This window comes from Elephantulus edwardii, unplaced genomic scaffold, assembly GCF_000299155.1.
Source record: "Elephantulus edwardii isolate Elephantulus edwardi_28Jun2011 unplaced genomic scaffold, EleEdw1.0 scaffold00049, whole genome shotgun sequence".
Classification (NCBI taxonomy): Eukaryota; Metazoa; Chordata; class Mammalia; order Macroscelidea; family Macroscelididae; genus Elephantulus; species Elephantulus edwardii.
Genome location: NW_006399799.1, coordinates 8,431,376 through 8,454,881, shown reverse-complemented (window position 1 = coordinate 8,454,881; position 23,506 = coordinate 8,431,376). Strand labels below are relative to the sequence as shown.

The 23,506-nt window shown below is 45.0% G+C and overlaps 1 protein-coding gene across 1 annotated transcript in view; it reads left to right on the top strand.

The window, feature by feature from the left end:
- Positions 1 to 414: 414 nt before the first annotated feature.
- Positions 415 to 23,506, top strand: part of EPHA10 (EPH receptor A10) — a 50,167-nt gene continuing 27,075 nt past the window's right edge. The window contains exons 1-5 of the mRNA XM_006886465.1: positions 415 to 520; positions 2,602 to 2,666; positions 3,393 to 4,071; positions 10,252 to 10,407; positions 11,028 to 11,378. Coding sequence (XP_006886527.1) covers positions 415 to 520; positions 2,602 to 2,666; positions 3,393 to 4,071; positions 10,252 to 10,407; positions 11,028 to 11,378 — 1,357 coding nt within the window. The remainder of the gene's footprint in view (positions 521 to 2,601; positions 2,667 to 3,392; positions 4,072 to 10,251; positions 10,408 to 11,027; positions 11,379 to 23,506) is intronic.

Below are 23,506 nucleotides of genomic sequence, written 5' to 3'. Positions count from 1 at the left end.
GGCCTTCCTCAGGTTCGCCCCTCCTCGAGTCACGCCCACATCGCCTACTTCTCAGGAACTGGGGGCTAAGGTCCAGAGCTCTGGACCACCGACACCAGCTGGTCCTCCTCCCCGGGAGCCCCGCAAGAGCTCAGTGCTGCCCCACCCCCACCGTTTGGAGATTGGCGGGACCCCTTCCTTCCCCCACTCCAGCTCAGTGTTCCGCCCCTAGCCTATGAGACTCCACCTCCTCATCCTGTGCTGGCAGGGATTGGCAGACCTCCCCTGGCGGTGCCTCGTGATTGGTCCTCACGCCTGATGATAGCCGGCGAGACCCCGCCCCCAGCAGGCGCTGAGGTCTGGGGGCGCTGCTCAGCGGTGCTGGGGTTGGTGCGGCTGGAGCCGCCGCCGCACTGACAGCTCCGTCTGCGGACCATGGAGACCGGCGCGGGCCCACACCCGCTGCGCCTGTTTGTCTGCCTGATGCCTCTCTGTCTCGCGCTGCTCCTGGGGCCCGGGCGGCCCGGGACTGCCGAGGAAGGTGAGAAGACTGATAGCTGTCCTAGAAACGTGGGGCAGCAGCATAGATATAGGGGGTTGCAAGACGAGGAACTCGGGTGCTGGGGGGTGTCGTTGGAAGAACTGGACTCTGTATTGAGATTTGGAGCAAGAAGGCAGCGAGAAGCAAAGAACTAGAGAGATAGAGAAAAAGGTAGCTAAGAAATGAGGAAGAGAGGGCAATTAGAAGCTTGAGGCTAGAGACCTGTAAGGCTGAGGAAAAAAGAGACCAAGAGCCTCGGGAGTGAGGCAGCCGTTCAGCGACCGGTGAGACGGACAGCCCTGAGCGATTGCAAGTGGGAGGTGTGGGGGCGGGGAGATGGAGAGAGCAGGGGAGACAGGGGATGTGGAGGTGAGATCAGGATGTGGGGGAACGAGATGGAGATGGAACAGCAGGGATAGAAGAGCACTGTGTGGACAGGAGATTGAGTCCGGGTTGAGGGGGCTGGGTCCAGGCGCTGCCTGAAGCGCTGACAAGAGAGCTGTCCGCAGTGCTGAATTCGGAGAGCGGAACACCCGGAATTGTCTGCGGGAATGAGATTGGGGCTGTCCACGGTACCAGAGCCCGCGTCTTGCCTATGATGCTGAATCTGGGGGATCTGTGTGTTAAAATGAATCCAAATGGAGGTTCATTTCTCTAAGCTAAATTCTGAGGAGCTGGAATCTAAGGCATTGGCCACAGGGTTGGTGGAGCTACGGGGTCTCTGATACATTCCAACGTGCAATTCAGATGTACATTCAGTTGTGCTGAAATTGGAACAGGTTTGCGGTCGTGGCTAATGTGGCTAACGTCTCTGAGGCCAGTCTCCCCGTAGAAGCCCTCATTTTAGCACCCTACCCTCTTTCTTAAGCTCCAGATGAGTAACCTGGTGTGATTTGGGAATGGCTCTGGGTTCCTGTCTCTGGGCTGCTATCATGCTGTCCAAATCAGTACTTCTCCGTGACCAACACAGAAAGCAGAATGCAGAATGCCAATTCAGTGCCTCCTGGGGAAATAAAGGGACTCCAAGCCTCTGATCTAGGAGGCATCATGGTTTTATATATAAAAAGGATCCCTACCATTTGCCAAATGTGACAACCCCTGGGATAAAGTCTGGTTGAGCTGATGAGGAATTTAATGTCCCCTGTTGCTGGTAGCATCTCTTCACCTTGTTTACCTCAAAGACTCTGTGAATAAAATTTAAAAGGTTCAACCCTTCTCCATCCCTGATGACCCAGACTTCAGAAGAACTCCTGAGTCTGTGTGAGTTTGAAGGCATCAAAAAGGAAATCCTTCAAAAATTTACATTTTTCTTCTCCTTCATGAAATGTGACTTAGGGAACCTAGGAAGGCTGGAAAACCCAGCCCTCACAATTTTAGAACCAGCCTTTTAGTGTTTGCTACGAGATCTCTGGCTTAATAATGCCTCCCCAATATGCCCATGCCTCACTCCTTGGAACCTATGACTAGCACCTTAAACAGAAAAGAAAGGGGGGGGGGAGATTTTACAGGTGTAGTTAAGTTAAGCATCTTGGTATAGGGAGATTGCCTTGCATTATCTGGGTAAGCCCAATGTAACCACAATGATCCTTATAAGAAAAGTGCAGGAAGAGTCAAAGGAGGAGGTGATGTGATGACATCAGCAGAGATTGGACTGAGGTACTTAGAAGATTCAAGAAGAGGTATAAGCTGAAGAAGACAAGGAAGTAGATGTTCTCTTCAGAGCTTCTAGGAAGAACCAGTCCCACTGACATCTAGACTTTAGTCAAATGAAACTTTAGTCAAACTTCAGACTTCTGACCTCCATAAGTACAAGAGAAAAGTTTCTGTTCTTTTAAGCCACTCTTTGTGGTGATTTGTTATATTGCCACTGGAGACAACATTAATTTGTCTCTCCTTAATTATTGTGCCTGCCTCCTTCTGGATTTGAGTTGCTCAGACCCTCTCGGGGGGTTTATGGATTGGAGAGAACATTCCTGTGCCCTTTACCACATTCTTCATCCCTCTCCATTTGCAGATATTGAAGTGAACTCACTAAAGTATCCTTCCTTCCACATTCTGACACCTCTTTCCCCTCTTTCTAGTCATTCTCCTGGATTCCAAATCTTCCCAAGCTGAACTGGGCTGGACTGCTCTACCAAGTAATGGAGTAAGTCTACTGAGTCCCTCCCTGTCCCGTGGTGTTAGGCCCCGTTAAGGCTCAGTCCCATTAGCTCTCCATGGTCACATCAGATTAAGTCTTCCTCAGAGTGTGTGGGTCTCCAGGAAGTCTGGCTTCAAGCCAGTGTGTCCTACCAGAGAGTGGTGACTCTTCAACCAGTCAGACATTTATTAAAGAAAAAAAAAAAAAGAGAACTGGCTGTGTCTAGGAATGGAAATGTGGCCTCTAAATGGCGCCAGTGCTGGACAGTGTCTTGTATCCAGCAGATCCTCCCTACTGTGCTATGGAATGACAGGAGAGGCAGCATTTAGAGTCCTGCGAAACTTGACTGGGAACTTGAGATGGGTTCAGGGTGGTGTGTAGTGTGTCAGTGTGACAGCAGCAGGTGCAGAGGAAAGGACACTGGGTAAAGAGAGTCAGAAGACTTGGGTCCTGTTCCTAGCGCAGACACTAACTTGACATGCGTACCTCCTCAAAATCACTGTCCTTCTGAAATCTTCATTTCCCCATGTGGAGAATTAAAGTTAGATCTGGGACCTCCAAAGTCTCTTCCAGCTCCTTATCTTATCATTTCAGGGGGTGTATGGTATAGAGGATGGGGCAGGAGGCAGTGATATTGTGGAAGACAGCTTTCAGCTTGAGTCACAGCCAAAGCTGCATCTCCTGAGGAGGAGCCATGGTTTTGAGCTTCCCACATCTATCCTCTTGTCCCAGTGGGAAGAGATAAGTGGCGTGGACGAGCACGACCGGCCCATCCGTACATACCAGGTGTGCAACGTGCTGGAGCCCAACCAAGACAACTGGCTGCAGACCGGCTGGATTAGCCGAGGTCGTGGGCAGCGCATCTTTGTGGAACTGCAGTTCACGCTGCGCGACTGCAGCAGCATCCCCGGTGCCTCGGGCACTTGCAAAGAGACATTCAATGTCTACTACCTGGAAACTGAGACCGATCTGGGCCGTGGGCGTCCTCGCCCGGGCGCCAGTCGGCCCCGCAAAATCGACACGATTGCTGCAGATGAGAGCTTCACACAGGGGGACCTAGGCGAACGCAAGATGAAGCTAAACACCGAGGTGCGCGAGATTGGGCCTCTCAGTCGGAGGGGTTTCCACTTGGCCTTCCAGGATGTGGGTGCATGCGTGGCACTGGTTTCAGTGCGCGTGTACTATAAGCAGTGCCGAGCCACGGTGCGGGGCCTGGCGGCGTTCCCGGCCACGGCGGCCGAGGGCGCCTTCTCCACTCTGGTGGAGGTGACTGGAACTTGCGTGGCGCACTCGGAAGGTGAGCCTGGCAGCCCCCCTCGTATGCACTGTGGTGCCGATGGTGAGTGGCTGGTGCCTGTGGGACGTTGCAGCTGCAGTGCGGGATTCCAGGAGCGTGGCGACATCTGTGAAGGTATCAAGCTGACTGGGGATGTATGAAGTGGGAGTATACCAGGCACGTGGCAGTTGGGATAGTGTGCTGTGGTGTCCACAACGCTGAAGGAGGAGTCTGGACCTTCCACAGGGTATATAACCAGGACCAATGAGTGATGTTATTAGGAGATAAATTTTGCTTAATATAAGAGGCCATAATATATTGCAGGCACAGTATAACTACACCATAGAGGTCTTCACCTTTGTTCTCACAGCAATTAAGCAAGTTATTATTATCTCTATTTCACAGATGAGAAAATGGAGAATCAGAGAGGTCAATGCTTCACTTGAAAAGTTAGGAAATGGGAAGCCAGGATTTGAATCTAAGTTCTTTATACTACACCATACTGCCTCCCCCACATGTAAGGAAAGATCCTAGGGTAACCCCATCTGTGGACTAGAGGGACTGATTGCATGTGAGATCCCCATCATTGCCAATATCCAAGTCAGATGCTGGAGTAAGGAATTCCTTTAGACTGGAGAGATTGGGAGTTGCACCACATGCCTAGCACCACTCCACTCCCTACTCTCACTGAATTAGAGTCACTGTGGCCTCTGGGAGAGGCATCACGTTCTTTTAAGTATCTGGGGAGCTTGGGAACAGCCTCTCCTTTTCTTCCCCATCTGTGGCTCTGCTGACCGAGAGTAAGGATGAGGCTATGGATGTGTGCACTCAATGCAGAATGATCAAATGATGAATTCTCTAAACCAACTCCTTTTTCTGGGTGCTAGAGCCACAGAAGTGAATCAGATATCACACCAGCTCTGTAGAATCCCGCACTCTAGATGGGGGGGAGAGAGAGATGTAAACATTTAAAAACCACAAGAGGGTAATAAGTGTGCTATAGCCAGAGGGATAAACAGAGTGGTGGGAAGACAGTGGAGGAGGTGACTTAACTTTTATGTCATTTCTTTTTTTAATCATTCATTCAACATGAATGGAAGTCATACCATCTGCATTTACTGATGGTTTATATTTATATAGATGAATGTCATCATCTCTTCTTTGGGGGACTTAAAATTTAGTAAGAGACTCATACTTTCCTTAGCTCTCTTGGGTTAGGATCCTCTTGTATTCTCAGTATTTGTAGCAACTTCTATTTCTGTATTTGACCCATGGTATTGCCGTGACTTACTCATGCTCATTTCCAATACCAGACTAGGAATTTCTTGAGGTCAAGCACTGGATCGTCCTAACCTCTACAGCACCAGTGCCTATGATAGGACCTGATGGTATGGTAGAGATATACTAGGTGAATGAGTAGTTACCACAGGGTGTAGAAAGTGAAAAGAGACCCATGAAAGCCCAGAGAAGGGAGGACAGAATTTTTAAGGGTACAAAGAGCTTTCCAGAGACTGTGCTAAGTTCCATCACTATCCTGCCCTTGCCCCTGAAGCGAAGCTGAACTAAGAGTGTGTGTAAGCATGAAAGCAGTAAGGGACATATTATGATCGGGGCAAAGTGAACCAGCATGCTTGGAGCAGAGGGCATGTAGGATTATGAGTAATAATGGGGCTTCAAAGAAGCAGGAGAAAATAATGAAGAGGGTGGACATTTGAATGAAGAGGGTGGACTTTCTGCTTTAGGCCAGTTGAGAGCATTTGAAACAGAAATCTGACATTTATATTTTCAACTGCAAAGACAAATTGAAGAAGGATTAGCAGTAATAGATGTAATTGTTGTAAGTATGAATGTTTTATATTATTATTTCAGTCACCCTATAGGATAGAGTAGAATTGGGTTATGATGGATTTGTTAATGAGATAGAATCCACAACACTTGGCAATCATGTAGTATGGTAAGATAGAGAAGGTCCTTTTCCCCTATAAGGTCCCGGACTCCTATGGTCATGGGGTAGAGACTGCAAGAGGTGGATGGACATGCTGAATTATGGTTTCCAGGCTGCATTCAAGTGGATATAGACAGAATGAAATCTGGTCTTTTGGCTTGCTAACCAGCCACACAGATGCTACTTGAATCTGTGGCTATGGTTGGGATAGCCAAGAAAAATGTATGAATTAAGGAGGGCCAATGATGAAAACTCACCCACAGCAACATCACACTGGAAGTCAGAAGACAAGGTACTTCAGAAGGAGTGGTGTAAGGTTGGAAGAGAATTAGGAGAGTGTAGTCATATGGCAGTCAAGGGAGATGGAGGAATCGAGGAGAGAATGGTCGGGTAAGGTTAAGGAAATGTTTACTTGGTGACCCTGGTGAGACCTGTTTTAGCTGAGTCTAGGGGGACAGCAACCAGGTTACAGGCTAAGGGATGAGGGAAATGAGAGTGCTAGAATCAGGAAACCTAAACTATTTTTTAGAAGGCTGTATATTTGGAAGGAGGAGAGAGGAGGGAGAGTAGCAGATTGAAAACACTGGACTGAGAGATGTCTGTAGCAAACAGGAGGGAGTTGTTTATATGTTGAAGAGAAACAGTGGACTACTAAGTGAGGGTGGGAATGGTCTGCCCCAGTATGAAGAAGTACTTTATCACCAATGTAATTTGGAATTACTAACACATGTTGATAATAAAAAGCACTTTAACTCAGTCAGTTTTGTTAATTGTTTTTAAACAGTCTTCAGACAGTGCACTCCTTCTAGCTTATACCTGAAATGGACCTCTTTTGCTGATTCACTCTCTTGGTATATCACTGGCATGAGCCAGTAGAGGAGGGCTGTAAGATACAGGAGGGAAGATAATGGATGGACTGCACTCTTTAAGGAGGATAGAAAGGACCTAGAGTTGATGGTGTAGGCACTTGCCTTCAACAGGAGGTGGATTTTCCACTTCTTTACAAATGGAGGGAAGGAAAGGAATGATGGAGGTATTTATAGGGTTTATGGCTAGCTACTGATGAAACTGCCAACTGCAGGCCCCTCTTCTCCCTGTGAGGCAAGAGAAAGGCATATGTACCATTGAATAGTCAGAGTCTTCTCTTGTCACATTCACTGATGACATTAGAGGATAAAATCGAGAGGTCTGAAAGAAAAGAGTTCAGTATGGCATGGGTAGTATGAATTGACAACTGACAGTTGAGTGACATTTGGAGGGTTTTAGGAAAGGAAGTGAAATTATCAAATTTGTTATTTATGAAATGCTGGCCAAGTGGTTAAGGAGTTGCACTGCCAACCCAAAGGTAGGCGATTTGCACCCACCAGCTGCTCCATGGAGAAAGATGAGTGATCTCTTCTTTTTTTTTTTTTTTTTTGGCTGAGTACAGTGTACTTTATTGATGGTACATGACAGGATGGGTTCGCCAAGCCCCTCCCCTTTCTCAGGGGGATTTGATGGAAACTTGTGTCAAGGATGTGAGATTTTCAGTGTGTGGGAGGATCAAGTTGGGGCAAGGAGTGATCTCTTCTTGTGTGATTTACAGCCTCTGAAAATCTGCTGGAGAGTCAGCTGAGTTAGTTCCACCTTGATGGCACATAACAAGAAGTGCCGTACAGACTCTCTTTAAAGGTAGATATAGCAGAGGATAAAGCTAGTATTTTTGCTCTTTGCTCTTTTTAGTGAGCCTGTCTCTCTTCCCCAGGACCTGGAGGAATTATTGAAAGAATTAGGGCTTGATGTCTTTGAGGGGAAAATCAGGACAAATCTCTCTGGGACTGTCATGGAGCAGGGAGACCCAAGCAAATATATTCTTAGGGCAGAATGAGACCCTACGATGGGATGGGAGGGGGTAGCATTTCAAGGAGGGAGGCTGAACTGGGCTCAAAGCAAAAAAGCACTGCTAACTCTTGGCATGGTTCAGCAAGGCCAGCCTCATAAGATGGTATCCAAGCTCTCTACAAAGTGCATGAGCTGAGACAATGCAGACAGCTTCAGGAGGAAGGCCCAAAGGGAGCTGCCCCGATGAGCTCTGAAATGCTGACTCTGACCTGGAGGAAGTAAGGCAACAACCAGCAATAGCTTCCTGAGTCTACTCACCAAACGAGAAACCACTGCTCTTTCTGAAGGGAGTCCTGCCCCCTGTGCCCCCACCCCCAGTACAGGGGAAAACAGTCTTCAGCATTCTTTCACTCCTGCTGTGAGTTCTTGTGGATAATTTCTCTGGGACCTCATCCTCTTATTTTAAAACAAGATCTTTGAGGTCAGAAGGCACAGGGAGTTGCAGAGACAAAACTAGAGCCCAGGTCCGACTCTCAGTCTGGGTTCCTGCTGCCCACGACACAATGATGTCAGCTGCTCCCATGTATGTTCCAAAGGCAGAGATTTCCAGAGGTTCCTAGACTGCTGGGATCAACCCCAAAGTTATATTGCTTGGAGCTTTGGGCCACCTGGACCTTCCCAATCCTAATCCTTCCAAACAGTGGAAATCCTCAATATCCTGGTCTGCATCCCTTGTACTGGACTGTCTTCTCAGAGCTGGAGAGAAGCTACCCTTCCGACAGCGCAGGAGATGAATAGAGAGGTTCTGGAAAGGGTCATGGAACCACCCAAGCTCCTAGAGAGGAGGGGCCATGAGCCACTGCTTTCCTTCCTGGCCCAGCTGGGCACTGAAAGTGGGTGTTTGGCAGTTTCTACTTCAGGTCTGTGAGGGAGGAACAATAATTACTACCATTATTGTGTAGATGTAGTTGGCACTGGGCCAAACAGCTTATATACTTCATCTCAGTTAATCCTCCCAAAACCTTTAGGGGTAGGGACTTTATACAGGCAGGGAGAGGTCAACCAGTTTGCCCAAGGCCACAGAGCAAATAGGTGGTGCAAATCAGCTACAAACTCAGGTTCTTCAGATAGCTGAGCCTGTGCTCATATCAACTTTCCTAGGTGGTGCGGAAGAATTTAGAGGTGATATGACCCCAACCAAGTCTGACTCACGGTCTGAGAGAACATTCATTTACTCTTCTTCTGCCCAGGTTGTCAGTGGAAGGTTAGAGGCATTAGCCCCCAAATGGTGGTGGAAGTGGGAAGGTGAGCTTTGACAATGAATGTGTGTGTGTGTGTGTTTCAGTGTTTGTAGAACTGGGAGAATGTGTCTGTCTATGTAAATGTGGAACAGTCCTTGGAGGCACTTCTCTCCACCGTCTTCACAACTGTTAAGTCTGGCATGTAGGAAAGGGGTGAATTGTGTTTTCTTTCAGTGGACATTAGGGCAGTATGGTATGGTAAAGAGTATCGACTCTGAAATGTCCGATTAGGTTCAAATCCTATTATTTATTAGCAGTGGGACCCTAGACAAGTTACTTAACCTCTCTGAGCCTTACTTTCCTCATTAAAAAAAACTGCTGATAAAATACATGCTTCACAGCGACAGGTTATTGTGAAGGTTAGAAGAATTAATAGAAGTAAAACATTCCAATGTGGCTGGTTCATATTAAGTACTTACCAAGGGTTAGGTGTTAACAAAACACGGCTGAAAGAATGAACAGATATGTCTTAGAGAGGGTGCAGCCAGAGTGCTCTTTGCAGGCAAGAGTGATGAGGCTTTGCCTCACATACTTCTGGCATGTTGCTAGGAGGAGCTCTTCCTTGGAGGAGGCCATGATGCTGGGAAAGATGGAGGGTTGGTAAAGGAGAGGAAGACCTTCAACCAGCAGATTGACACAATAACTGCTGCAATAGGCTCAGAAAATGTGAGGTCAGCGCAGGATAAAAGAGGGTTCAGATCTTTTATTCATAGGGTCGCTATGGGTTATACTTGACTTGGCACCTAACAACAACAACAAGGGTGACCCTTGGTGGCATAGTGAGTAAGGTATTGGCCTGCTAACCAAAAGGTCGCCTTTTCGATCCAACAGCTGCTTACTTCACTGGAGAATCTATGTGTGGGAAGTTTCCTGATTTAAAGATTTAAAGCCATAGAAAGCCAAAGGAAGAGTCAAAACTCTGTTAGTGGTTTGGTTTTGGAGAAGGAAAAGCGATGGTGTGCAAAAGAGAGATAGTAGTCTGCTCCCATAAAGATTATATTCTTGGAAACCCCATTGGACATTCTATTCTGCCCTTTAGGGTCACTGAGAATCTGAATCGACGCCACAGCAATGGAGTAATTTTTTTGTTTTAAGCTTAGCGTTGTTTGGTCAGGAGCTACCACTCCATGGTGCAGTCTTGGATCACAATTCTGGGAGATAAACCTCACCTACTAAGGGTGGGCAAAATAGAGGGGAAGTGAGTAGCTAGGGAGCCTCCCCTTCCCCTCACACGTCCCCTCCCCGCAGCCTGTCCCCCGGGATTTTATAAGGTGTCCCCGCGGAGGCCCCTCTGCTCGCCATGCCCGGAGCACAGCCGGGCCCTGGAAAATGCCTCCACGTTCTGCGTGTGCCAGGACAGCTACGCGCGCTCGCCGACCGACCCGCCCTCGGCTTCCTGCACCAGTGAGTCCCTATCCCTCGCTGGAAGGAGGTGGTGGGGAGAAGCCCAAGGGTAGTTGAGGGGGGGGCTCCACACAGGGCCGCATGAGAGTTGGCTTAGGGTGGCCCAGAAGGCAGGGGTAGAGGGAGGAACCCTGGGGTGAGATGGGTGCTAGGGCCTGGACTGGAAGAACAACGTCAACCAGGAGACTCCAGAGCACGAGGGGTGAGGTCAGGGTTCTTATTGAGTGGGACACCACGCCCTCACCCACTGCATCCCCCCACCGTGGAGGAAGGCCAAGTGCAGGAGCCTTCAGTCCCTCATACCCCACGTTTCTCACCCTTCTTATTGACCACACCCTCTCCCTGGTCCCCTTACTAGCTTCTCCTCAAGCCCCATCACTGATCCCCTAGTCTCATCCTGTCCCCTCACTGACCTCCACTCCTGATACCCACCTTTTCCCTGACCGGTCCATTCCGGATTCTGACAGCGTCCACGACCTCACCCCCCACCTCTCTGCCATCCTTGACTGGTCCACCAGCCCTAGCCGGATCCTCTCTCCTCGCCTGGCGAGCCCGCCTGTGACTACGCCCCTCGCCTGGCTCACCCCAACTGACCGCTCCCGCCCCCTGTGTCGCCGCAGGGCCGCCGTCGGCGCCGCGGGACCTGCAGTACAGCCTGAGCCGCTCGCCGCTGGCGCTGCGGCTGCGCTGGCTGCCGCCTGCCGACTCGGGAGGCCGCTCCGACGTCACGTACTCGCTGCTGTGCCTGCGCTGCGGCCGCGAGGGCCCGGCGGGAGCGTGCGAGCCGTGCGGGCCGCGCGTAGCCTTCGTGCCGCGCCAGGCCGGGCTGCGCGAGCGCGCGGCCACGCTGCTCCACCTGCGGCCCGGGGCGCGCTACACCGTGCGCGTGGCCGCGCTCAACGGCGTCTCGGGCCCAGCGGCCGCCGCGGGAGCCACCTATGCTCAAGTCACCGTCTCCACCGGGCCCGGGGGTAAGGCCGCCCCGCGCACCAAGACACCCGCCTCCTAGTGACACACCCCTTCCTCCCACTCCTCGCGCCTTCCAGAGGCCGGCTCTGTGCGTCCCACAGGGATCACCTCCCTCCTCAACCTCCCCAAATAAACCACTGGTAGTGCGAACACCACCCCCAAACCAAGAGACCACGGAGTTCCTAACTCCACGACCCCACTGAGGGTCAGCCCCCCACTGGGGGGATGGATTGGGCTGCAGGTGACTTTACCCTAGGGTAAAGAGAGGATGTGGACATTCTCCCTTTTGGCTCAAACTTTTTGCCTTATACCTAACTTAGCCTTAATTCCTGGTGGAAAAGTGCTTTACTCTTTTGCCTTCTCTTTACAAAACGTCCAGCAAGAAACAGCATCATATCTTTACTTCTGTCTCAGAGAGGTCTTTTCGTGTTTCTTGACTCCATCCCTGGGTTTTGCTGTGTTTGTTGTTGTTGTTATGTGCCATCGAGCCACTTGCGACTCACAGTGATCTTATGTACAACACCCCTAAGCCCTGCTCTATCCTGTGCCAATCTTATTGTCTCTAACACACCTACCCCAATTAGCCCAGTCTTTGAATCAATCCATCTTATCGAGGGTCTTCCTCTCTTCCACTGTCCCTCCACCTTCCCAAGCATGACATCCTTCTCCAAGGACTGATCCCACCTTACAGGATGTCCAGAGTATGTCAGACAAAACTTCAGAATCCTTGCCTCCAAGGAGCAGCTTGGCATCATTCTCTCCAGGATGAACTTGTTTATTCTCCTAGCAGTCCATAGTATATTCAATACTCTTCTTCAGCACCACAGCTCAAAGACATCAATTCTTGTTCCATCATCCTAGTCGTTGTCCAGCTTTCTGACGCATAACAAGTAATTGCAAAGACCTTTTGTTTGTAGGGCACTATTTTTCCTGGTCCTGCAAAGAACAGGGAAGCTTGTTGTTGTCAAGTGCCATCCAGTAGACTAGGACTCAAAATGACCCTGTGAACAGCAAATCTAAACCTTGCCTTATCCTGTGCCATCCTCACGATCTTTGATTAGGGAGATGGTAGAATCTGCCTGCCACCTCATACTAGTCAGATTTCTGAATCTAAAGTTAATAATGAAGACTGAAACTTTATGCTACAGGTGTCTCATTCTTGAAATGTACTTTTGACTAGTCGTCTACTGTACTCCTTAAAGTAATATTTGGAAAAGGATGTGACTTCTGAGTCTTATTTATATCTGAGATCTTTCTCTTGTTACATACATGGACAAGAAATTGATCTTTCTCTTGTTAATATACATGAACAATAAATTTATCTTAGACCTGAGACCCTATTTCTTTGTTGCATGACAGTGTATTGTAGAGAAGTCCGAGGCTGGGGTAAATTTTCTTTTTTGTAATTTTTTCCCCCTAATGGATAAGAGTATTTGGATAATTTCTTAACCTACTGATAAGTCAAATTTTTAACCAATATAGGTCTCTCTTTATTGATTTTGGTTGGAATCCAGTAAACTTTTTTTAAATTTTATTAGTTTTAATGAACATTTACAGGGATTTCGGGTTTTCATTCCTTCATTGCTGCACCATTCTCTCTGCCCTCCTCCCCAGTTTGTTCTTCTTCCCCGCCATCCGAATGTCTGTTTTAATTGTCCAATTGCCACAGTGCTTGTCAAAGTCAGTTCTGATTAATCTCCTTTGTCGGTGTGTCCTTTGCCATTCCCTATCACTCCTCCCTGAGAGAGACTTCACCCTGATTCATAAGGAAAAGGGGATGGCGTATTCTCTTAGCTACTTCCTGCTGAAAAGGGACACTGTGGGTTTCAGGGTGAAGATCTTCTCTCACTACTCTAAAGGGCCCCTTTGGCAGTAGGGAACACAGACTATTATGGAGATTGATTTTGGAATTTAGATGCACTGTTATTAATTGTGCTTAGCCGTACATGTTCATATCCCTGAAGATGTATCATGGGGGGGGTTGCAACCTAGGAGACACAAATTTAACTAACAAGTTATAAGTACATGAGTCAAAAATTATGGAAAAGTAAAAGAAAAGATTCTTTCATTGTTTTACAAACCCTCCCCCAGGTCCCCTCCACCGTGTAGCCCTCACTCTAGACTCCTGTGATGACAGAAATACCTAGTCACCTATCTCTTTTACACAGTTTTCTCCCTCCTCTGTTTCAGTGCAGTATACATTATTGAACACATCTTACTCAGTCTCTCCCCAACCCTGAGGTTAGTCCCATTCTACAACAGTGGCATCATGTAATAATTGTCCTTTTGTGACTGGGATATTTCACTCAGCATAATGTTCTCCAGAGTCAACCATTTTGAATAATATTGCATGAGTTCCTTGTTTTTTAATGCAGCATAGTATTCCATTGTGCGAATATACCACAGCTTCTCTAGCCATTCGTTTGTTGATGGGCACTTAGGTTGTTTCCAACTCCTTGCTATTGTGAACAAAGCTGCAATAAACATGGGAGTGCATATATCTGCTTGGATGTCAGCTATGGTCTCTTCAGGGTATATTCCCAGTAGTGGAATTGCTGGGTCAAATGGTATCTGTATTTGCAACTTTTTGAGAAAGCGCCATACTGCTTTCCACAGGGGCTGCACCATTTTACACTCCCACCAACAGTGAATAAGGGTTCCAGTTTCTCCACAACCTCGCCAGCATTTGTTGCTTGCTGTTCTGTTAAATTTTGCTATTTTGACTGGGGTGAGATGATATCTCATAGTTGTTTTAGGAATCCAGTAAACTTTTTGATATATACAACTTTTTGTTTTTAATTCAAGAAATGTTTTCCTAATTGTTGTTATTGTTGTTGTATATTATTAACTCAGAACTGACTCATAGCTGACTGTTCACCAGGTTTTTGGAGACAGGAAATTTCAAGAGAGGAGCTTGCCCATCTTTTCCTCATGGAGCAGCAGGTGGATTTGAACCACATACCTTTGGGTGGCAGCACAATTCCTTACCACTAAGCAACCAGAGCTTTATTGGAATTTCTGATTGTTCTGTTTGTTATCTCTTAAGACTATCCTTAGGTAGTTGTTGTTAGGTGCTGTATGATTTAGAGCTACCCTATGAACAACATACACGAACCCTGCCCTATCCTGTGCCATCCTTAGCTTCTCTGACATACTTGAGTCCATGGTAACAGTCACTGTGTCAATCCATCTGGCCAAGGGGCTTCCTTTCTTTCACCCATCCTACCTTTCCAAGCATAATCGCCTTCTCCAAGGAGTAGCCTCTTCGAACAACATGTCCAAAGTATGTGAGACAAAGCTTTGCCATCTTCGCCTTAGAGGAGCACTCCGGCTATACTTTCTCCAAGACATCTGTACTTTCCACCATAACTTAGGTGGTTATCCCTATTTTCCTTTTTTTAATTATTATTAAATTTTATTAGTTTTAGTGAACATTTACAGAGATTTTGGGTTTTCATTCATTCATTGTTGCACTGTTTTCTCTACCCTCCTCCCCAGTTCGTTCTTCTTCCCCCCCCACAATGTCTGTTTTAATTGTCCAATTGCCACAGTGCTTGTCAAAACCAGTTCTAATTAATCTCCTTTGTCAGTGTGTCCTTTGCCATTCCCTATCTCTCCTCCCTGAGAGAGACTTCACCCTGATTCATAAGGAAAAGGGGATGGCATATTCTCTTAGCTACTTCCTGCTGAAAAGGGACGCTGTAGGTTTCAGGGTGAAGATCTTCTTTCACTACTCTAAAGGGCCCCTTTGGCAGTAGGAAACACATAGACTATTATGGAGATTGACTTTGGAATTTAGATTCACTGTTATCAATTGTGCTTAGCCGTACATGTTCATATCCTTGAAGATGTATCATGGAAGTTGCAGCCTAGAAGATACAAATTTAACTAACAAGTTAAAAGTACATGAGTCAAAAATTAAAAAGCAATAATATTCTGAGTAGAGGTTCTAATAGTGGCACAAATCAAGTTACAGAGGGAAGGTGGTTCTTACAATAAAAGGCCTATAGACTAGCACTTTGTCTATTATAGTGTAGAGGTTAGGAACCACAAGTTGTAGAGGCTCAGCTATGTCATTTATGGTTCTTAAGTCCTGGAGGAAATTCCATCTACCACTGGGTTGTTTTACAACTCGGAAGTTCGAATGCAAGGTAGAGGTAAAATAAGGAACTGCTTATGAGGTTTTCCGTCCATTCCAACAACTAAGAGATAGTGAGAAGAGTTGGGACCTCAGAAGGCTTTTAGGACCAATTAGTAGGCTCTGTGTCCAGGAGAAAATGAATTATCCCTATTTTCTGACTAAAGAACTTGTCACATGCTTTATCATTTTTAGCATGTAATCCATTTCTTCTGCCTTTTGGTAGTTCTTTCTTGATTTGCCTTATTTTCTGGTGCACAGGACTATTTCACTGTGATTTTTACATTTATATATTTAAAATTTCATCATCAAAAAAAGTCCTATAGTTTTATTATCCAGAGATAGACAACTATTATTATTATCATCATCTTTGGAGTAAATCCTCCTAGGTTTTTTTCTTGTCTTTATGTCTGTATTCACTGTAAAAATCCCTTTTTAAATAATATGTAATCTTCTCGTTCTTATTTTTATTCCAAACATTATTCCTAACTGTGGTTTTGGTGTAGATGGATTTAAAATGAATGTTAAGGCAATAACCTTTTACTTGCATTTTCTCAAAGGTGCACTGAGCTTTCATTGAGTGAGTGCTACTCAGTGTTAAGTATTGCACAATATGATTTTCTATATTAATTTACAGGGAATCACATTAATATTTAAAATGATGCATCTGAGATCTAAGAGACCCAGTGAATTATCTAACATCACCCATTTATTAAGTAGAAAGACAAGCAGCATTTTTGTTAAAGCGATGTGGATATATATACAGGGTTTTTCAACTGAGAAAAACTGCATAAATTATGTATACTGCATTGAAACAGATGAGGGAGAGAATAATTTAAAAGCTATATATGATAGAGTATTATAGTTATCACAGGAGTCCCGAATTAAGGATGCATAGTGGAGTGTACCTGGGGCAGTGGGAGGGGTGCAGGGGGATTGTATACCAAAGAAAAATTTTACTTTTACAAAGAGAGGAGCAAACTGGGGGGGGGGGGGGGGAAGGAGGGCTAGGCTGGGAGAAAAGTGCAACAATGAATGAATGGAAATCCAAAATTTCTGTAAATGTTCATTAAAATTATTACAATAAAATTAAAAAAAGAAAATAAAAAATAGAACATTCTTATGAAACTGTTATAAGCCAAAATGGAATAAAGCAAAGAAGTAATTCCATTGGGAAAATTTTTGCATCTTCTCAGACCCCAAAAAATAATCTATCAGATAACATGAAAAACCTAAAATAGGACTAACATATTGTTTTCTCAGACACAGTTCAAAGCTATGGTGGCTGGTGCTGAGAGTCTGTGCGATGATGTTGTTAGATACTGTTAAATCACCTTCCGTTCACAGCCACACTATGTACCACAGAACAAAGCCCTACGTACCTAGTGCCATCCTCACAGTCTGTACTGTGTTCATTGTTCCAATCACTGCATCACTCCATCTCACTGAGGGTCTTTCTCTTCTTCGTTGATCCTCTGCTTTGCTGAGCAAGATATCCTTTTCTCAGGATTGGTCCCTTCTGACAACATAATTAAAGGAAGTGAGAAATTCTCACTGTTCCTTCCTGTACGTAGCATCCTGGCTGCACTTCCCAGACACGTTTGTTTGCTCTTTTGACAGTTCATTGCATAGTTAGTACTCTTTGCCAGCATCACAATTCAAAAGTATCAGGTTTTTTTCCTGTTTTCCTTTTTTTTTTTTTTAGTTGTCTAAGTTTCACTTGCTTATAAAGCAATTGAAAGCATCATGGCTTGGGTCAGGCATATTTTAGTCTTTAAAGTGACATCCTTGCTCTTTAGTATTTTAAAGAGGTGACACATTTGCCCATGTTGTGGCTAACGTTGAGAAACATGGCTCTCAGAGTAATTGATTGTGTTCAGGCAAAACCTATTTTTTTAGACCAGGAAGCAGTCATCAGAACAGAGCAAGGAAAGTATGCATGGCTCAAAATCAAGAAAGGAGTAGGTCAGGTATACATCCTTTCTCCATGCCTTTTCAGTTTATATATAGAAAAGATCATTCGGGAGGCTAGACTTTAAGAAGAAGAATGTGGCATCAGGATTGGAGGAAAACTCATCAACAACTTGCACCATGCAGATGACACAAGTGTGATTGCTGAAACTTAGAAGCACTTGTTGCAGGATGTTAGGGGCTGTAGTCTTCAATATGAATTGAAGCTCAACATCAAGAAAACAAAGATTCTAACCACTGGGCAAATTAGCAGCATTATAATAGGTGGAAAAGAGATTGAGATTATTAACAACTTCAGCTTGCTTGGTTCCACAATCAACACTCTTGGCACTAGCAGTTAGGCAATCAAAAGATTAATTAATCTGCTGCAGGAGTGCTGAAGAGCAATGATGTCAGTATAGAGACTAAGATGTGCCTGATCCAGGCCATAGTCTTTGGTGTTACTTGCTGTGCTTCAGAGAGCTGGACAATGACTAAGGGTAACAGAAGAATTGGTACTTATGAGGTGTGGTGCTAGAGAAGAGTATTGAACATACCATGTACTGCCAAGAGAACAAACAGGTCTGTCCTAGAGAGGATGAAACCAAGTTGCTCCTTGGAGGCAAAAATTTTGATGCTCAATCTCACATACTTTGGGAATATTGCCAGGAGAGAGCTGTCATCTTGCTTGCAAGGGTGGAGGGACAACACAAAAGAGGAAGACCCTGGATGAGATGGGTTGACACAGTAACTTAGAGTAGGTGTGTTTGAGACAGTGAGATTGGCTCAGATAGGGCTGGGTCCAGAGCTGTTCTGCATATAGGGTTGCTATGAGTTGCAGTTGACTTGACGACGTATCACAACAGCAAAAACACACACTGATTTATTTTGACTGTTGCTTCCATGGGTGGTAATTGTGCAGTCAAGTGAAATTAAATCCTTGATAGCTTCACTCTTTTCTCTATTTATCATGTTGTCTATTGGTCCAGATGAGAAGAATTTTGTTTTCTTGTTGTTGTTACGTGCGGTCGAGTTGCTTGTGTCTCATAACGACCCTATGTACAAAAGCTCTAAACTCTGCTCTGTCCTGTGCCAATCTCATTGCCTCCGACACACTCATCCCGATTGCCCCAGTCACCAAATCAATCCACCTCCCAGAGGGCCTTCCCCTCCTGCACCTGCCCTCCACCCTCCCAAGCATGATGTCCTTCTCCAAGGACAGGTCCCTCCTTGCAACATGACCAAAGTATGTCAGACGAAGTTTCAGAATCCTTGCCTCCAAGGAGCAGTCCAGTTTGACCCTCTCTAGGATGAATCTGTTTGTTTTCTTAGCAGTCCATGGTACCCTCAGCACTCTTCTCCAACACCAAAGCTCAAAAGCATCAATTCTCGTTCTGTCCTCCCTGGTAATTGTCCAGCTCTCTGACGCAAAACAAGTGATTGCAAAGACCATGGCCTGTACCAGACGCACCTTAGTCTCTGGAGACACACTGCTGCTCTTCAGTACTTTAGAGAGGTCCCTAACAGCAGACTTTTCCATCGCAATACGTCTTTTAATTTCCTGGCTGCTGGTGCCAAGAGTGTTGATTGTGGAGCCAAGCAGACTAAAGCTGTGAACAATCTCAATCTCTTCACCATCCATCCTGATGCTGCCAATTGGTCCAGTGGTGAGAATCTTTGTCTTCTTGACATTGAGCCTCAGTCCATATTGAAGGCTGCAGTCCCTGACCCTCAGCAGCAAGCGCTTCAGGTCCTCCTCAGTTTCAGCAAGCAGGGTTGTGTCATCTGCATAACACAGATCGTTGATAGATATTCCACCAAACCTGAGGCCATATTTCTCCTCATAGAGCCCAGCCTCCCGGATGATATGTTCTGCATACAAATTGAAAAGGTATGGAGACAGGACACATCCCTGGCGTACGCTCTTCCCAATTTTGAACGATGCAGTGTTTCCTTGCTCTGTTCTGACGACTTCCTCTTGGTTCAAGTATAAGGTTCACATTAGCATGATCAAGTGTTCTGGGATTCCCATTCTTTTCAGAGTCAGCCACAGTTTGTTATGGTCCACACAGTCAAACACCTTTACATAATCAATTAAGCACAGATAGACATTCCTCTGGTACTCCCTGCTTTCAGCCAATATCCATCTAACATTAGCTACAATATCCCTAGTACCATGACCCCTTCTAAACCCAGCCTGGACATCTGGCAGTTCTCTGCTTATGTGCTGTTCCAGTCATTTTTGGATAATCTTCAGCAGAATCTTGCTTGCATGTGTTGAAGTGTATATAATTCATATTGAAGACTATGTAGTCTTGGGTGTCCTTCACTATGTACTTCAGATTCTCTTCACTTTCAGCAAGTAATTTATTTCTAAGTCTTCTTCCAATCCTGATACTACATTCTTCTTCATATAGTATAGCTCCTCAGATTATTTTCTCAGCGTACAGATTGATTAAGTATGGAGAAAGGATACAACCTTGATGTACAACTTTCCTGATTTTAAACCCTATTGAAAATAGTTCCAAAGAAACCAAGGAAAGGAGCTTGACAGCTTTAAAATAAAATTTTTATTTTATACTGGTTTACTTATTTGATGGCAATCAACAACAACAACAACTTAGAAAGTTAGTGTTCTTTATTTTTCACACCAGATCTTTCTCCTTTCCTTTACCCAAACCTCCCTCTACCCATCAAATTGTGTTGCCTTAAGATTAACCACCTCCACATTTTGCTGAGTGAAATATCTCAGTCACACAGGGACAAATATTGCATAGTGCCACTGTTGGAAAACAGGACTAACATTGTGGTTGAGGGGAGACTGAGAAAGATGGGATAAATAATGTATACTGCATTGAAACAGATGAGGAAGAAAACTAAAAGGGATATGTGATTAGGTATTATTGTCATGACAGGAGTCCAGAATGAAGGCTGCATAGTGGAGTGGACTTGGGGAATGATTGTAAAACAATGAAAGAATTTTACTTTTCAAAAAGAAGAGTGAACTGGGAGGGGAGGAGTGGGCAGGGAGAAAAGTGCAACAATGAATGACTGGAAATCCAAAGTCTCTGTAAATTTTCATTAAGATTAATAATAATAATAAATTTTTTTTAAAAAAGATTAACCACTTCCCCTATCCTCAGTCTTCTGCTCCCACCTTCCCCACCTCTTAGATTCTCATATTTGTTCTATAATAATGGTCTTATACAATATTTACCCTTGTAGGACTGAGTTGGCTCCCTTAGCATAATGCTCTCCAGTCTCTCACAAGTTAGGAAGTAATTTACAAAATCATTCTCCTGCACGCTGTGTAGTATTCCATCGTGTGACTGTAGCTTAATTTCTCAATCCATTCAATTGTGGTTGGACATTTGGGCTGTTTCCATGTTCTTTCTCTGGTGAATAATGCTGCTATGAACATTGGGGTACAAGTCTCCATTTGTGCCTCAGTTCTAATTTTCTGACGGTATATTCCAAGCAGGGGACTAGCTAAGTCATACGGAATGTCTATGTTCAGCTTTTTGAGGAAACTTAGCTGCTCTTTTTTTGAGTAGCTGCAAGATAAAACCTAAATGTTAGTTTTTCTTTTTGCCTTTTCTTTTGGAGGGGGGAGGTCAAAGTGAAAATTCTTTTAGAATTTCTTTTTGTTATGTGAAAACAAGTACTAATATAGTCTTTTATAAAAGTGAAGTAGTGTAAAGTAGACTTTCAAAAAGCAAGGGATACTTGTACTACATATTATTCATTCATTCCTGGATATTTGAGGAAATTGTTGCCATTTTTTTACTCATATATAATGCTGCTGTGAGCATTCATGTACAGATTCTTGTGTTAGCATGTTTTCAGTTCTATTTAGATATATACTTGTTACTATTATTAGGTGGCATCAAGTCATGTATGACTCCTAGAGACCCTGTAAACAACAGATCTGAATTCTATCCTGTCCTGTGCCATCCTTAGCATCCCCAACACACTTGAGGCCATTGCTGCAGTCATTGTATCCATTCATCTCACTGAGGGTCTTCCCTTGCCTGGTTCCAACAAGGTTCTTTGGTGATACTTGAACCCACACCAACTATCATGTGTCCTACCATTCATTTATAGATTCAGTACATTTATTGAGCACCTGCTTTGTACTTGACTATGAATTAAACAGAACTAAGAAGCCCTGATTGTTCTTGTGCCTTTGAGTTGGAATTGACCTACAGCTGACCCTCCATTGGTTTTCAGAGGCACATAATTGTATGGGCAGAGATTGCCCATCCTTCTCTCATGGAGCCCCTCGTAGATTTAATCTGCCTGCCTACTGGACTGCAGTGCAGTTTCTTCCTACTAGGCTACCAGAGCTTCCTCTATGGTTAGCAGCTTTATGCATTACATGTTAGCTGCTAACCAAAACATGAAACAGCCTTCTCCCATCAAGATCTACCACCTTGAAAACCCAAAAGAAGTTTGCTGTCAGTCAGAATTGACTCAAGGGCAGTGGGTTTTGGTAGATGGCTCGAAGGAGTTATGGTGGCACTATGTTTAAGCATTTAGCTGATAGCCAAAGTTGATGATTTGAACTCACCAATTGCACTGATTGTGAAAAAATTGGGCAGTCTGCTTCTATAAAGATTTAAAGCCTTGGCAACATTATGGAGCAGTTCTTGTTGACAGTTGGTTTGGGTTAGTTTTGGGGTAATTTAGTGTCAGAATGCTCTTTAGAAGTGAAGATGTTAAAAAAAAAAAGTGAAGATGTTGAGACTCTGTCCTATATACTTTGGACATTTTATCAGGAGGGACCAGTCTGGAGAAGAATCTCATGCTTCAAAAAGCAGAGTCATTGAAAAAGAGAAAGAACATCAATAAGATGTGCTGACACAGTTTGAATCCACCAGATGCTCTGCTGGAGAAGGAGGTACAGTCTCCTTCTGTACCAGTCAGATCCGATTTGACAGTATTCACACAAAAATAATAATAAAAAAAATAAGATGTGTTGACACGGTGACTGCAGTAATGGGCACATGCATAGCAATGATTGTGAAGATGTCACAGAGCCAGCCAGTGTCTCTGTTGTACATAGGTTGTTGAGAGTTGGAACTGGCTGGACGGTACCTAACAATAGCAAAGGTAATACCATGGTTAAGAGCTCAGCTAGTAATGGAAACACTGATGATTAAACTGACTTTGAGTCAGTGGCTTTGAGGGTGAGAGAGTTAGTGATCTGTTCCCATAAAGATTGTTGTGAAGTGCTGTCGAGTCAGGAACAACAGAGCTGAACCCTGTCCTATCCTGTGCCATCCTCATCATTCCTGACGTCCCCCATTGCAGCAGTCAGTATGTCAGTCCATCTTGGTTTCACCAACCATCGACTTTTCCACACATGATGTCTCTTTCCAAGGAATGTCTTTCCTAACAACATGTCCAAAATATACAAGACAAATCTTTACTATCCTTGCCTCCAAGGAGCACTCTGGTTGCACCTTCTCCACGACATAGTTTATTCTTTTGTAATCCGTGGGATATTCAGCAATCTTCTCAACAGCACAACTCAAAAGCATCTACCCTACTTTTGTAATTCTTATTCATTGTCTAGCTCTCTGATGCATAGCAACTGATTGGAAAAACCATAACTCCTATCAGATGCGCCTTAGTCTTTAAACTAGATGTGAGGTAGTTCTTCCCTTTTTATTGTCCAACTCCAGCTCTTTGCACATTCCATAATACTTGGCTTTATCTTCTTAAGCTGCCTTTTGAAATCTTCTATTAATTTCTTTCACTTCATCTATTCTTGGGGCCTTTCCCCCACCCAGTGTCTTCAATACAGCTTTAATTTCTTCTCTTATCACCACTGGCTCTTGTTCATATGCTGTTGTTGTGTGTACAATAGAATTGTTACTGACCCATAGCTGACCTTCCAGCGGTTTCCAAAGGCAGTTAATCTCATGGGAGGGGATTGTCCATCCTTCTCCTGTGAAGAAGCTGGTGGCCTCGAATGGCATGCCTTCAGGATTGCAATGCAGCTTTTTGCCCACTAGGCCACCAATGTTTGTATGCTAC